Below are 15,383 nucleotides of genomic sequence, written 5' to 3'. Positions count from 1 at the left end.
GACTGGAGGGCACTGGGGGAGATGGGCGCGGTGGGGGAGGCACTGGGAGGGACTGGAGGGCACTGGGGGAGATGGGCACGGTGTGGGGGGGGCACTGGGAGGGACTGGAGGGCACTGGGGGAGATGGGCGCGGTGGGGGGGGGCACTGGGAGGAGCCGCTGGGCACACTGGGGTCCCTGTGGCACCGCCGTGCCCGTGTCCCGCCGGTCGCTGTCCCTTCAGCACCGCCCGTGTCCCTCGGTGCCCGCCGTGCCCCCGGTGCCCCCGGCGCTGTCCGTTCAGCACCCCGCCCGTGCCCGCTGTCCCCCCGGTGCCCCCCCGGTGTCCGCTCGCCACCGGGCTCGTTCCGGGCGGGGCAGACCCCGCCCCCGCCGCCCCCGCCGTTTCCGGGTTCCTGTGCCCCCCCCGCGGCCCCCGGCCCGGCGGGGCGGCTCGGCAGCGCCCTCCGCTCCCACCGGCCCCGCCGCCGGCCCGGCCCCGCCACCGGCCCGGCGGGAGGCGAGCGGGGCCCATCAGGATGCCCCAGGAGCGCGGGTGAGTGGGGAGGGGGGGATGGGGCAGGGCGTCACCCCCGGACAGCGGCTCCGGTACGGCCTCGGTAATGCCCCAGCCCCCGGTACAGCCCCGGTAACGTCCCCGGCACTGCCCAAGCCCCCGGTACAGCCACAGCCCCGGTAACGTCCCCGGCACTGCCCAAGCCCCCGGTACCGCCACAGCCCCCGGTACAGCCCCGGTAATGTTCCCGGCACTGCCCAAATCCCCGGCACTGCCCCAGTCCCCGGTGCAGCCCCGGTACAGCTCCGGTACGTTCCCGGTAGCGCCCCTCCCCCGGGACAGCCCCATCCCCTCGGTTCGATATTCCCGGTCCAGACTCGTTCCCAGTCCGGCGTTCCCGGTCCGGCCCCACCCCAGGGATCCCATTCCCGGTCCGGCCCCCCCGCCGGTACCGGCCCCTCCCGGGGCTGGTCCTCCCCCCCCCCCCCGATGCTGCCGAGGCCCGAGGAGCCCCCGCCCCCCCGAGACTCCCCGGGTACCGGGGGCGGGGGGTTTAACCCCTTCCCGGCCGCTCTGCAGCGGGGCACGGGGAGGCACAGACGGGCTGGTCCCTCCCCGAGTGTCCCCTGAGTGTCCCCAGCGCTGTCCCACCATGTCGGTCTGTCCCTCCCCCGAGTGTCCCCTCTGTCCCCAGCCCTGTCCCACCATGTCGGTCTGTCCCTCCCCCGAGTGTCCCCTCTGTCCCCAGCCCTGTCCCACCATGTCGGTCTGTCCCTCCCTGAGTGTCCCCTCTGTCCCCAGCCCTGTCCCACCATGTCGGTCTCCAAGCTGCAGGACACGGACGAGGTTTTTGGTGAGTCCTGGGGGGGGCTGCGGAGCCACCCGTGGGTCCCCAGCCACCCTCGGTGCCCTCCCGTGTCTGGGCTTGGGGACAGTGTGTGCTTGGGGACACAGGGATGTGCGTGGGGAAGGGGACATGGGGACACACGGGGGTGTGGGGGTGACAAAGACATGGGGACACTTCCAGGGCACACAGGAATGGGGGACGGGGGGCACAGGGGGTGACAGGGACCTGGGGACACAGCAGGGGACATGGTCCAGAGCCACCCCTCGGGGAGGTTGGGGTACAGGGGTCAGAGCAGGGTGGGGATACTGGGGGGATCCCGGTGGGACCTGGGCAAGCGTGTCCCCCCTGGGTGACAGGAACACTCTGTCCTCAGGGTCACCCACTCCTCTGTCCCCATGCTGGGCCATCTCTTTGAACACTTCTCTCTGTCCCCCTGTCCCCTGTCCTGCCCCACCGGGGTGCCTCATCCATGTCCCCAATGCTCTCCTCTCCTTGTGCCCCCTCCTGTCTTCCTGGGACCGCCCACCTGCCCTTTGACTCTCCTGCCCTGTCCCTGTCCCTCTGTCCCTCTGTCCCCTCTTCACTGGACTGGCCTTCCCTGTCTGTCCACCTGCCTCTGCTTCCCTGTCCCCTCCTCCCTGCTCATCCTTCCCTCCATCTTCCATCCATCCATCCATCCACGGATCCATGGATCCATCCATCATCCATCCATCCATCCATCCATCCATCCATCCATCCATCTATCCATCATCCATCCATCCATCCATCCATCCATCCATCCATCCATCCATCATCCATCCATCCATCATCCATCCATCATCCATCCATCATCCATCAATCCATCATCCATCCATCCATCCATCCATCCATCATCCATCATCCATCCATCATCCATCCATCCATCATCCATCCATCATCCATCCATCATCCATCAATCCATCATCCATCCATCCATCCATCCATCCATCATCCATCATCCATCCATCATCCATCCATCCATCATCCATCCATCATCCATCCATCATCCATCCATCCATCATCCATCCATCCATCCATCCATCCATCCATCCATCCATCATCCATCCATCCATCCATCCATCCATCCATCATCCATCCATCATCCATCATCCATCCATCATCCATCCATCCATCATCCATCCATCATCCATCATCCATCCATCCATCCATCCATCCATCCATCCATCCATCCATCATCCATCCATCATCCATCATCCATCCATCCATCCATCCATCCATCCATCCATCCATCCATCATCCATCATCCATCCATCATCCATCCATCATCCATCCATCCATCATCCATCCATCATCCATCATCCATCATCCATCATCCATCCATCATCCATCCATCCACCCATCATCCATCCATCCATCATCCATCCATCCATCCATCCATCATCCATCATCCATCCATCCATCCATCCATCATCCATCCATCATCCATCATCCATCATCCATCCATCATCCATCCATCCATCCATCCATCATCCATCCATCATCCATCCATCCATCCATCATCCATCCATCCATCCATCATCCATCATCCATCCATCATCCATCCATCCATCATCCATCCATCATCCATCCATCATCCATCCATCCATCATCCATCCATCCATCCATCCATCCATCCATCCATCCATCCATCCATCCATCATCCATCCATCCATCCATCCATCATCCATCCATCATCCATCCATCATCCATCATCCATCCATCATCCATCCATCCATCATCCATCCATCATCCATCCATCATCCATCCATCATCCATCCATCATCCATCATCCATCCATCCATCCATCCATCCATCCATCCATCCATCATCCATCATCCATCCATCATCCATCCATCATCCATCCATCCATCATCCATCCATCATCCATCATCCATCATCCATCATCCATCCATCATCCATCCATCCACCCATCATCCATCCATCCATCCATCCATCCATCCATCCATCCATCATCCATCATCCATCCATCATCCATCCATCATCCATCCATCCATCATCCATCCATCATCCATCATCCATCATCCATCATCCATCCATCATCCATCCATCCACCCATCATCCATCCATCCATCATCCATCCATCATCCATCCATCCATCCATCATCCATCCATCATCCATCCATCCATCCATCATCCATCCATCATCCATCCATCATCCATCCATCCATCATCCATCCATCCATCCATCCATCCATCCATCCATCCATCCATCCATCCATCATCCATCCATCATCCATCCATCCATCATCCATCCATCCATCCATCCATCCATCATCCATCCATCATCCATCCATCCATCCATCCATCCATCCATCCATCATCCATCCATCATCCATCCATCCATCATCCATCCATCCATCCATCCATCCATCCATCCATCCTCCATCATCCATCCATCATCCATCCATCCATCATCCATCCATCCATCCATCCATCCATCCATCCATCCATCCATCCATCCATCATCCATCCATCCATCCATCCATCATCCATCCATCCATCCATCATCCATCCATCCATCCATCCATCCATCCATCCATCCATCCATCCATCCATCCATCATCCATCATCCATCCATCATCCATCATCCATCCACCCCCACGTTCCCGCTCTCTCCCACCCCATGCCATCCCGCTGTCCGTGTGTCCGTCCGTCCGTCTCTCTCTGCCCCGGTCTCTCTGTCACTGCCAGATTTTACCGCTGTGGTTCCAGAGACGCCGCGCTTGGACAGCAGCCTGCACAAGGCCCGTGCCCGGCTCCTGGCCCGCGGCCGCCGCCAGCGGCCCTCGCGCTCCCGCCTGCGCGACAGCGCCAGCTCCACCGAGGGCGACGAGGGGCCCGAGGCCACGGTGAGAGGGGGGCACGGGGGCTGGGGGGTCACAGGATTGGGGACACCAGAGATGGACTTGGGGACACCAAGGGCTGGGGTGTCACAGGATTGGGGACACCAGGGATGGACATGGGGACACCAAGGGCTGGGGTGTCACAGGATTGGGGACCTCAGGGATGGACCTGGGGATACCGGGGCTGGGGGGGTCACAGGGATTGGGGACACCAGAGATGGACTCAGGGGACACAGAGAGCTGGGGTGTCACAGGTATTGGGTTCCTCAGGGATGGACTTGGGGACACCACGGCTGGGGATCACAGGGATGGACTCAGGGGACACCGAGGGCTGGTTGGTCACAGGATTGGGGACCTCAGGGATGGACTTGGGGAACCGGGGTCACAGGGACTGGGGACCTCAGGGATGGACTCAGGGGATGCCAGGGCTGGGGTGTTACAGGGGCAGGGGACACCAGGAACCCCAGGGACAGGCCTGGGACACCAAGGATGGGGTTGGGGGATGCCATGGCGGGGGGCACGGAAGGTGGTCTAGGGGACGACCCCGGGGGTCTGCAGGGCTCTGACCCCCTGCGATGCCCCCGCAGGGCACTGAGGGCGAGGGCAGCCCCCCGGCCCCCTCGCCCTTCTCCCGCACCGATGGCTTCTCCTTCGAGCCGGGGGTGGCACGGCCGGGCCTGGGGGACCCCCCGGCCCCCACGCCCCCCCTCAGCCGCTACCGGCCCCTCACCAACACCCCGTCCCAGGAGGGGCTCTCGGGCCCCCCCGCGCCCCAGTCCAGCTCTGACAGCTCCCCCGGCTTCGCCCGCCGCGACCCCCGGCCCCGGCAGCACAGCGAAGGTGAGACCCCCCCCGAGCCCCCCGGGGACGCCTGGAGGGGACAGCGGGTGACAGCCCGGTGCCACCCCTGCAGATGACAGCCGGGACATGAGCCCCCCCTCGCCCGCCAGCCCGACCGTGGGGCTCGACAAGAAAACACGGAGGAAGTTCTTGGATTTGGGGTGAGAGCTCGCCCTAGGCAGGAGGGAGGGCTGGGAGGGGACGGAGGGGACAAGGAGAGGGAGGGAGGGGGTCCTGGTGCCCCCCACTTCAGGTCACCACCCCTGTCCCCAGGGTGACCCTGCGCCGGGCGTCCTCTGCGAAGAGCCGCAAGGAGAAGAGCAGCAACCGCCTGTCCGTGGGCAGCAGGTGAGGGACTGCCCCCAGGACAGGGGGACAGCCCGGGGACAGCCTGGGACAGCCCGGGGACAGCCCGGGGACAGCCTGGGGACAGCTCCTGACACCGCTCCGTCCCCAGGGAGGCGGCGGAGGGGCCCGGCCGCCCCTCGGGGTCCCCGTTCCTGCCCTTCTCGTGGTTCTCGGACAGCGCCAGGGGCTCCGGCTCGCCCGGCCCCGCGTCCCCCGCGGGCTCCCCCCGGCACGAGGGGCTCAGCCCCGCCAAATCCGCCTCGCAGGTGAGCGCCAGGCCCGGGACCCCTGGGCTCTCAGACAGGGGGTGACACCAGCTCTGGGGACGGGGGACAATGCCCCATAGGCTCAGCTAACAGCGGGGAGAGGACTCGAAACCCCACAGGATCCGGGTGGCTTTTTAGGGGTGACAAAGCCCTGGAGAGTCAGGACAGGTATTGGGGGTGTCCAAAGCCCAAAATGGTCGTGGGGGCTTTAGGGGAATCAACGCTCTGAGGGGTCTGGCAGCCCAAGTGGGGGGCTGCAGGGGGTCGCAGAGGGCTGTGGGGTGGCTCTGGGGGTCACTGGGGGGCTTTTGGGGTCACTGGGGTGGCTCTAGGGGTCCCTGGAGTGGCTCTTGGGGTCACTGGGGTAGTTCTGGGGGTCACTGGGGGCTGTGGAGTGACTCTGGGAGTCACTGGGATGGCTCTTGGGGTCACTGGGGTGGCTCTGGAGGTCGCTGGGGGGCTGTGGGGTGGCTCTGGGGGTCCCTGGGGGACTGTGGGGTGGCTCTGGGGGTCGCTGGGGTGGCTCTGGGGGTCGCTGGGATGGCTCTGGGGGTCACTGGGGTGGCTCTGGTGGTCGCTGGGGGGCTGTGGGGTGGCTCTGGGGGTCGCTGGGGGTCCAGCCCTGCTCCTCCCTCTGCCCAGGACTCCGAGCTGAGCGAGGATTCGCCACCATCCAGCACCAGCCCCCGCCTGCCCGGCCCCCCCAGGTGCTCGTACCCCTACCACACCCTGTCCCAGTCCTCGGACGAGGTGAGCGCGGCGCGGGGGGCGCGGGGCCGGGGGTGTCCCCCCACCAAGGGGCCCGGGGACCCCCGGCTGACCCCCGTGCGCAGCTGCTGGAGGAGCCGGCGGGCGCGGCCGCGGGCTGGACGTGCGGCCAGGTGGGGCAGTGGCTGCAGAGCCTGGGCCTGGAGCGCTACGTGCGGGACTTCGCCGAGCGCGGCGTGGACGGGCCCCGCCTGCTGCTCCTCGACGGGGCCAAGCTCAAGGTGCGGGGCCGGGGGGGCTCCAGGGACCCCTAAAGATGGGGGGCGAGAGGTGCCGGGTGCTCTAGGGGGGGATTCCGTGGGGCAGGAAGGTCTGGGAGGGTTCGGGGTACCTCAAAGGGGGACTCCCTGCGGCAGGAAGGTCTGGGAGGGTTTGGGGTACCCCAATTCCCTGGGGCAGGAAGGTCTGGGAGGGTTCGGGGTGCCCCAATTCCATGGGGCAGGAAGGTCTGGGAGGGTTTGGGGTACCCCAATTCCCTGGGGCAGGAAGGTCTGAGAGGGTTCGGGGTACCCCAATTCCATGGGGCAGGAAGGTCTGGGAGGTTCGGGGTGCCCCAATTCCATGGGGCAGGAAGGTCTGGGATGGGTCGGGGTGCCCCAAAGGGGGATTCCATGGGGCAGCAAGGTCTGGGATGTGTCGGGGTGCCCCAGTTCCATGGGGCAGCAAGGTCTGGGAGGGTTCGGGGTGCCCCAAAGGGGGATTCCATGGGGCAGCAAGGTCTGGGATGGGTCGGGGTGCCCCAGTTCCATGGGGCAGGAAGGTCTGGGAGGGTTCAGCCCCAAAGGGGGTCTCCACGGGTATCCCAACCCCGCTGTCCGAGCTGGCCGCTCCACGGGGCAGGAGGCTCGGGGTATCCCAAGGGACGGACGGGCGGTTCTGGGACCCCCAAGGCTGCCGGGGGAGGGTCCGGGGGGCTGCCCCCGGGGCAGGGGGCGCGGGGGGCGCTGGCCAGCCCGCGGTGCCGCAGGCGCTGGGCGTGGGCAGCTCGCAGGACCGCGCGGTGCTCAAGCGGCGGCTGAAGGAGCTGAGCCTGGCGGCCGAGCGGCAGCGCAAGGCCCGCGACAAGGCGGAAAAGCAGCGCGAGAAGCAGAGGAAGAAGGAGCAGGAGCAGCGGCGGAGCTGAACGCGGGGGTCCCCGCACCCCCTCCCCACCCACAGCCCCCCGAGGACACGGGGCACGGCCGAGGGACAGCGGCTCCCCCCGCGCCCCTTTCCGGAGGGCATTTGGGCACCCCCAGCCCATCCTGTCACCCCCACCTGTCACCACCCCACCCCGCACCGCTGGCACAGGAGGGGACAGGGCGTGGCCCGACCCCCTCCCCACACGGGCACCCCCAAATCGGGGGCGGGGAGTGAACCCCGGCCCCCCCCCAGCCCCAAACGCGGCCCCCCGAGGCCACCCCAGGAAATAAAAGGGTATCAAGGGCCAGTGCAAAGCGGAGTGGCAGTGTCACCTCACTGCGGGCACACAGCAGCTCCCCAGGCTCCATGTCCCCAGCTGCCACCCCCGGGCTGAAGCCTCAGCCCCCTCGCAAGGCTGGAAGGGTAAACTGAGGCACCAGGACCCCAAAGCACCACAGGGGTTCGGTCAACATCCAATTTATTGACGGTGGGGAGGGGTCAGGGGGGAATTTGGGGAAGGGGAGGGGGGGTTGAGCGGGTCACAGCGAGTGGGGGGGTGGGGACAGCTCAGTAGTGCAACGTCACGGGGGGAGCAGGGACAGCAACATGGGGAGGGGGGGCTCAGGTCCCCCCACCCCATCAGGGTGCAGGGAAGTGCCACTGCTCCTACTGGGACAGAACCAGTCCCTTGCTGGGATGGGGGCACCCCGGGGACGGGTGGGCACTTTGGGGGGGCGCTGAGGGAACAACAGGCGCTGCTCCAACCTCCCCGGCTCCGTCCCCAAGTGCCACCAAGGCGGGGACACCTGGACACGCCCACATCCCACACTTCCCGAGGAACCCAAAGAACCGGGATGCCAAACACCCCCCGGGGCACTCGGGGACTCCTCGAGGGTGGGGCTGAGGGGTCCCGGGGGGCCCGGGGGGGCTCAGGGCACGCGGTAGGTGGAGGTGTTCTTGGGCTCGGTGCTGGGCACGCACCAGTCCCCCGCCTCCTGGCTGGCCTGGTAGTGCCGCCACGCCGACTTGTTGTACACGGGCAGCCGCTCCACCGAGTCCGTGGACAGCGCCTGGGGGGCACAGGGGGCTCAGCGAGGGTCCTGAGCCCCCCCAGGGGCGGCTCTGGGGACAGGCACCCACCTTCAGGTAGATGACGGCGTCGGTGCCGAAGCCCTCCATGGAGAAGAGCTGCAGGTCCCCCTGGAAGTACTTGGCGTAGAGGCGGGAGATGGGCAGCCCGTAGCCAAAGCCGGCCTGGGGGGACAGGGGATTGGGGTGGGGGGGTCCCCAGGGCTGGGGGGGCACCCCCAGGGCACCCCCGGCCTCCCCACAGTGCCCCGAGAAGTGCCAGGAGTGTCCCCAGCACTGCCAGCGGTTATGGGGGCACAGTCAAAGGGTCCCCATGCCACTCAAAGTGTCCCCACACCACCCCAAAGTGTCCCCATGCCATGATAAAGGGTCTCCATGCCACCCTAAAGGGTCCCACTGTAACCCCAAAGTGTCCCCATGCCACCCCAAAGTGTCCTCGTGCCAGCCCAAAGGGTCCCCCTCCCACCATAAAGGGTCCCCATGCCACCCTAAAGGGTCCCCCTGTCACCCCAGAGTGTCCCCATGCCACTCAAAATATCCTCATGCCATCCCAAAGTGTCCCCATGCCATGATAAAGAGTCTCCATGGCACCCTAAAGAGTCCCCCTGTCACCCCAAAGTGTTCCCATACTACCATAAAGGGTCTCCATGCCACCCCAAAGTGTCACCATGCCACCCCAAAGCATCCCCACATCACATCCAAGCCTACCCAAGTGTCCCCGTGCCACTTCCAAGCACCCGCACGCCACCAAATGTCCCCATGCCACCCTAAACGTCCCCAAAATGTCACAGGCCAAGCCCAAACCTCCCAGTGCCACTCCAGCCCACCCCAATCACCCCCAAAACACCCCCAGGCCACTCCAGCCCACCCCAATCACCCCCAAAACACCCCCAGGCCACTCCAGCCCACTCCAATCACCCCCAAAACACCCCCAGGCCACTCCCATGCCACCCCCAAAGCACCCCCTGCCACTCCAGGTCCCCAAACGACCCCCAAACCTCCCCAGCCCCCTTCAGCTGCAGCCCCCTCTCCCTGTCCCCCTCCCCACGAGGGTCCCCAGCCCCTGGGGGGGGGGTCACGTACCAGGGGGGCCCCCCCGGAGCCCAGCTGGGGGGTGGGGGCTGTCGAGTACATGTAGCTGAAGAGCCGCTCGATCTTCCTCAGGGGCACCCCCATGCCCCTGTCACTCATCTGGGGACACCAGAGCAGGTGACAACGCTGCTCCTGCGCCCCCTCCCCACATGCCCCCTGCCCAGGGCGGGCTGGGGTCCCTCACCCGGATGGACAGGTCCTCCTGGCCCAGGGCCACCATCACCCTGATGGCCGGCAGCCGGGGGCTGTTCTCGTGGCTCTCCACCGTGGCTCTCATGGCATTCTGGGGACACAGAGCCCCCCGGGGGGGTCAGGGGGTGCCCCACAGCCCCCCGGGACCCCCCCAAAGGGCTGGGCTACCTTGAAGAGCTCGAAGAGCATGTGGTACAGGTGGGACGGGACGTAGACGATGCTCACGGGCTGCTCAGCGTTGCAGGCTGGGGGGGACACTGGCATTGAGGGGGACAACCCTGACCCTAAACCTGCCCCAGCCCTGAAAGGGCCACCCGAGAATCCCCCCACCACAGGGACCCCCACACCTAGATAAGCCAAATATCCCCCTGCCACAGAGATCCCAACCCTAAAGGAGTTGAGAACCCCCTGAAATAGGGACCCAGAACCAGCCACACAAAAATCCCCCTGCCCCAGGGTCCCCAACCCCAAAGGAACCACCCGAGAATCCCCAACCCCAAAGGAGCCACCCACGATCCCCCTGCCTGTGCCCCCCCTGTCCCCTCACTGCCACTGTCCCCTCACCGTTGACCTCCTCGATCTCCAGCTCGGGCGAGGCCATGTAGTATTTGTCACACAGCAGCTTGGCCATGTTGTAGGCGTCTGGCAAAGGGGGGGACAGAGGGCTCAGCACCCCCAGGACCCCTTTGGCGTCCCCCACCCCCAAACGTTCCCCGTTCCCACAGATCCTGGGGACGTTCCTGGCGTCTCCTGCACCGACTGCACAGCTCAGGGGACAGTGTGGCTGAGGCCACCCCAAACGTGTGACACGAGTGGCGCCAGGGGGACTTTCAAGCAAACCCCACCCCGCAAAGTGCCCCCCGCAGTGGGGGTGGGACCCCAGAGCCCACCAACCTCTCACCACGTTGGCCACGTTGCAGTGGGGGTCGATGCTCCCGATGTGTTTGGGGTGCGCGGGGTTGGTGCTGCCATCGAAGAGCAGGGCTGGGGAGGGGACAGCGAGCTGGGGGCACCCCAGGGACACCCCAGGGACCCCCAGGACACCCCCAGGGCACGCTGGGGCTGTGGGGGGAAACATTTGACACCGGGGAGATGCGCAAGACAGGATCCCTGGGCTTAGTGGGACCCTCAGGACAGACCCCTGTGGCTGAGGGGACATCCTGGGGACACCCAGTGATGATGGGGACCCTCAGGACAGACCCCTGGGGTTAGGAGAGGATCCTTGGGGCAGGGAGAACTTTGAGGAGCTCCCTGGGGCTGGGAGGACCCTTGAGACAGACCCCTGGGGCTGGCTGGGACACTCAGGACAGACCCCTGGAGTTGGTGGGGACCCTCAGGACAGACCCCTGGGGCTGGGGGGAACATTCCAGGGACACCCAGTGATGATGGGGACCCTCAGAACAGACCCCTGGGGTTGGGGGGGACCCTCAGGACAGACCCCTGGGGCTGGGGGGAACATTCCAGGGACACCCAGTGATGATGTGGACCGTCAGGACAGACCCCTGGGGTTGGAGGGGACCCTCAGGACAGACCCCTGGGGATGGGGGGACATTCTGGGGACACCCAGTGATGATGGGGACCCCTGGCACAGACCCCTGGGGCTGGTAGGACCCTCAGGACAGACCCCTGGGGCTGGGGGGGACCCCTGGGACAGACCCCTGGGGCTGGGAGGGCCCTCAGGACAGACCCCTGGGGCTGGGAGGACCCTCGGGACAGACCCCTGGGGACCCTCGGGGGGCTCTGGGACCCCCGGGCCGGCAGCCCCCTGGCTCACTGTGCTGGTTGATGAGCATGCGGATGGAGATGCGGCTCAGGTAGAAGCGGTCCAGGAAGTACTGGATGTTCTGGTTGGACACGGGGTCGTCCCCGTACGTCTCCTTGTACTCGATCACCCCCTGCGCCATGGTGGGGACAACGTCGTTGTGCCGGTTCCTGATGGTCACCAGAGCATTGGTGAACCTGTGCAGGGACAGGGACAGCGCTGGGGACACCCACACAGGGACAGGGACAGCGCTGGGGACACCCACACAGGGACAGGGACAGTGCTGGGGACAGGGACAGCGCTGGGGACACCCACAGAGGGACAGGGACAGTGCTGGGGACAGCTGTGCAGGGACAGGGACAGCGCTGGGGACAGGGACAGCACTGGGGACAGGGACAGTGCTGGGGACACCCACACAGGGGATGGGGACAGTGCTGGGGACAGGGACAGCGCTGGGGACACCCACAGAGGGACAGGGACAGTGCTGGGGACACCCACACAGGGGATGGGGACAGTGCTGGGGACAGGGACAGCGCTGGGGACACCCGCGCAGGGACAGGGACAGTGCTGGGGACACCCACACAGGGGACAGGGACAGTGCTGAGGACACCTGCACAGGGGACAGGGACAGTGCTGGGGACACGGACAGTACTGGGGACACCTGCACAGGGCACAGGGACAGTGCTGGGGACACGGACAGTACTGGGGACACCTGCACAGGGGACAGGGACAGTGCTGGGGACACCCGCCCCGGGCACAGCCCCGCTCCAGGCCGGGATCCCCGGGAGCTGCAGGCACTGCCAAAACCCGGAGCCGGCTCCTGTGGCACCTCAGGGTGACACCAGCACGGCTCTGGGAGGAGGTGACACCCCGGGACTGGGGACAAGGACACGCCGTCACCTCCCGACTCACTGTCCCAGCGTGGCCTGGTCCTCGGGGTCCTTGTCGTGGAATTCCATGATGTCCAGCAGGCTCTGCACGTACCTGGGGGGACACGGTCATCCCCCAGCTGGCACCCCCAAGCAGAGAGTGACCCCAGGTGGCACCACGCAGGGCCAGGGGCTGGCACCCCTCAGCCCAGGCCCCCACCCCAAAATCTGCTGCACCAGGGTCACTATCCCACCGCACTGCTGGCACTTGGGGACACCTGGGGACACTGCCCCTCTGATGGGGCTGGGGCTGTGATGGGGGTGGCACGGCCGGATCCCGCTGGCAGCAGCCCAGGACACCGGACAAACAACGTGTCACGTGGTGGCCAGCAAAAGGGCCACACTGCTGGCACTGGCACGGGGACATGGCACTTAAAGGGACACTCAGACCCACGCAGGACAGGGACATCCTGTGGCACTGGTGTCCCCCCTGCTGGCTGGGGACACCCCGCTGGCACAGGAGTGTCCCCAAAGGACCTGCAGCCGGTGTCACCCAAGGGCACGGCGTGGCACCAGCTGGGGAGTGCCCTGCCTGTCACCCCTCCCTGTGTCCCCCCTGTGCCAGCTGGTGACAGCTGTGGGACACAGTGGTGGTGGCACCCGAGGTGACAGCAGAACCCCTGAGGCAGTGACAGGAGCCACGGTGGCAATGGGAGATGTGCAGGGGACCCAGGAAGGTGACAACAAGTGGACCCGTGGCAGTGCTGGCACCCCCAGCGGTGCCATCTGCCCGGCCGGCGCAGGAGCGCGGGTGGCAGTGCCAGCAGCCCCCTGGCAGTGTCCCCGTGTCCCCGAGGGCCACACTGACCAGCTCTGCACCAGCTGCACGGAGGGCGTGCGCAGCACCCGGTCCGGGAGCAGGTTGATCTCCTTCATGATGTTGGAGAGGCGCACGGGCAGCTCCTGGCGCAGGAAGGCGAACGACGTCTTCTCACAGGCATTGCTGGAGCCTGGGGACACGGGGGGACACGGGGGGACACGGGGGGGACATGGTGAGCCCCCCAGAGCCAGCGCTGGCAGCACTGCCACCCCTCTGGCAGCAGGGACAGGGGACAGCAGCAGGTCCTGGTCCTTGGCTGGGGGACACTGGGGGACTCTGGGGGGGGACAGGGAGGGCTGAGGTGGGGACAGTGCTCAGCCCACTGGGAGGACAGGCTGGGTGCCCAGTGCCACCCAGAGCAGCCCAAACTGGGGCTGGGAGACCCCCGAGTGCAGCTAGGAGGGGAGAAGGAGCTGGGCCAGCACCAGAAGCCAGAGCAGGCCCAGGGGTCCCCAGGGACACAGAGAGGGGTCCCCAACCAGGAGCTGTGCTGGGGGGGCCACAGCTGACCCCAAAGGGCTGGAGGGGCAGGTCCCTGGGGACAAGGGACGCGGGGATGGAGCTGGGGGGACAGGGAGTGCAGCCCCCAGCCCCTGTCTGGGGAGCAGGGGACAAGAGGGGGCCAGGCTGGGTGACAGCCATGGGGGGACATCCCCCACCCCGGGGGCATTGGAGAGGATTGGGGGGTCCCAGCTGCCCACCGGAGGGGCCAGGCCGGTGCAGGGCCGGGGGTCCCTCACAGGGGGTATTTACTGGGGGGGGGGGCGGGTCAGGATGTGCCCCAAATGAGGGGGTCTGGGGAGGGGCAGAGGGGCCGCCCCCAAAAGGGGCCTGCGAGGAAACCACATCCCAACCCCACTTATTCACCCGGGGGGCGCTGCTAAATCCCCCCGCCCCCAATAACAACGGGATATTGGGGGGGGGGTCAGGGTTAGCACACCCTCAGTGGGGGGGGGCAGGCCCCAGAGCCCCCCGCGGTTACGGGGTGCGGAGGGGAGAAACTCCCTGGGAAGGGTTCGGGTTTCCCGGAAAGGGGGTGTGAAGGAATTCCCGGGCGGGGGGGGGCAGGAGTTCCCGGGAAGGGGTCGGGAATTCCCGGGGCTGTGCCCGGAGCTCCCTCCCCTCACAGCGCCCTCACACCGGCTGTCCCCGCCGAGGGGTGTCCCGGTGCCGGATCAGGGTGGGGGTCCCGGGGCTGGGCCGGGGTCGCGGTCGCGGTCGGGGGGGGGGTTTCCTTTATTTACCGAAGTCCAGAAACTGCTTCATGGAGAGCGGCGACGGCGAGAACTTGCTGAAGTGCTCGATGTAGGTGGGGACGCCGGCCAGCGCCGCGCGCTTCCCGAGGCACCGCAGCAGCCGCATGGCCCCGCTGTCGCCTCAGGGTCCCCTCAGGGTCCCCTCGGTGCCGCCTCAGGGTCCCCCCGCTGTCCCCTCAGGGTCCCCTCAGGGTCCCCTCAGCGGCCCCCAAACCCCCGGGCCCGGCCCCGCCCCCGCCGCGCCGCGCGCAAACAACACACCCGCTGTCAATCAACGGACCCAGCCAATCAGCGCCCGTTATGCAGCAAACCCCGCCCCTCCCCGGTGCGTGTCCTGCTTCACCGCTGGGCACGCCTCGCTGTCAATCACTGTGAGCCACGCCTCTCAGTGCCGTTAATGCTGCCGGCCCCGCTGTCAATCTCCGTTAGCCACGCCCCTTGATGAAGTTAATGCCGCCCGCCCCGCTGTCAATCTCCGTTAGCCACGCCCCTTGATGAAGTTAATGCCGCCCGCCCCGCTGTCAATCACTATGAGCCACGCCCCTCAGAGGCGTTAATGCTGCTCGCCCCGCTGTCAATCTCCGTTAGCCACGCCCCTCAGTGGAGTTAATGCTGCCGGCCCCGCTGTCAATCTCCGTTAGCCACGCCCCTAATGGAGTTAATACTACCGGCCCC

At 66.1% G+C, this 15,383-nt stretch overlaps 2 protein-coding genes across 4 annotated transcripts; one reads left to right on the top strand and one right to left on the bottom strand.

Moving 5' to 3' along the window:
• Positions 1–58: 58 nt before the first annotated feature.
• SAMD14 (sterile alpha motif domain containing 14) lies at positions 59–7,876 on the top strand. 3 transcript variants are annotated; one of them, XM_064399584.1, is made up of 10 exons: positions 111–534; positions 1,297–1,348; positions 4,073–4,230; positions 4,812–5,064; positions 5,138–5,225; positions 5,338–5,412; positions 5,522–5,678; positions 6,321–6,428; positions 6,512–6,667; positions 7,414–7,876. In XM_064399584.1, exons 1-10 carry the CDS (start codon positions 124–126, stop codon positions 7,567–7,569), a joined length of 1,614 nt encoding a protein of 537 aa, XP_064255654.1. In that variant the 5' UTR covers positions 111–123; the 3' UTR covers positions 7,570–7,876. The 3 variants fall into 3 exon arrangements, with proteins under 3 accessions (XP_064255656.1, XP_064255654.1, XP_064255655.1); XM_064399585.1 differs by having other exon boundaries at positions 112–534; positions 4,094–4,230; XM_064399586.1 differs by lacking the exon at positions 1,297–1,348 and having other exon boundaries at positions 59–534; positions 4,094–4,230.
• Positions 7,877–8,357: 481 nt separating this feature from the next.
• Positions 8,358–14,929, bottom strand: PDK2 (pyruvate dehydrogenase kinase 2). Its single transcript, XM_064400008.1, has 11 exons — positions 14,697–14,929; positions 13,441–13,582; positions 12,616–12,687; positions 11,716–11,900; positions 10,836–10,925; positions 10,506–10,583; positions 10,110–10,186; positions 9,934–10,032; positions 9,741–9,848; positions 8,709–8,822; positions 8,358–8,638 (listed from the first exon to the last, which is right to left on the bottom strand). Exons 1-11 carry the CDS (start codon positions 14,812–14,814, stop codon positions 8,498–8,500), a joined length of 1,224 nt encoding a protein of 407 aa, XP_064256078.1. The 5' UTR covers positions 14,815–14,929; the 3' UTR covers positions 8,358–8,497.
• Positions 14,930–15,383: the final 454 nt, after the last annotated feature.

Source organism: Passer domesticus, chromosome 27 (assembly GCF_036417665.1).
Source record: "Passer domesticus isolate bPasDom1 chromosome 27, bPasDom1.hap1, whole genome shotgun sequence".
In the NCBI taxonomy this organism is placed as follows: Eukaryota; Metazoa; Chordata; class Aves; order Passeriformes; family Passeridae; genus Passer; species Passer domesticus.
Note: the sequence above shows the minus strand (reverse complement) of the source record. Positions and strands in the feature narration are given on the sequence as shown.

What these genes read in the sequence shown, in the direction of transcription:
- SAMD14 (XM_064399584.1), top strand. Translation starts at nt 124, where the DNA reads ATGGGCGCGGTGGGGGGGGGCACTGGGAGGAGCCGCTGGGCACACTGG. An exon ending in GCCCCGGCAGCACAGCGAAG is followed by an intron (nt 5,065 to 5,137) that starts GTGAGACCCCCC and finishes CCACCCCTGCAG; the next exon opens with ATGACAGCCGGGACATGAGC. An exon ending in CGCCTGTCCGTGGGCAGCAG is followed by an intron (nt 5,413 to 5,521) that starts GTGAGGGACTGC and finishes CTCCGTCCCCAG; the next exon opens with GGAGGCGGCGGAGGGGCCCG.
- PDK2 (XM_064400008.1), bottom strand. Translation starts at nt 14,814, where the DNA reads ATGCGGCTGCTGCGGTGCCTCGGGAAGCGCGCGGCGCTGGCCGGCGTC. An exon ending in CATGCTCATCAACCAGCACA is followed by an intron (nt 10,926 to 11,715) that starts GTGAGCCAGGGG and finishes TCCCCTCCCCAG; the next exon opens with CCCTGCTCTTCGATGGCAGC. An exon ending in TGCTCTTCGAGCTCTTCAAG is followed by an intron (nt 10,033 to 10,109) that starts GTAGCCCAGCCC and finishes CTGTGTCCCCAG; the next exon opens with AATGCCATGAGAGCCACGGT.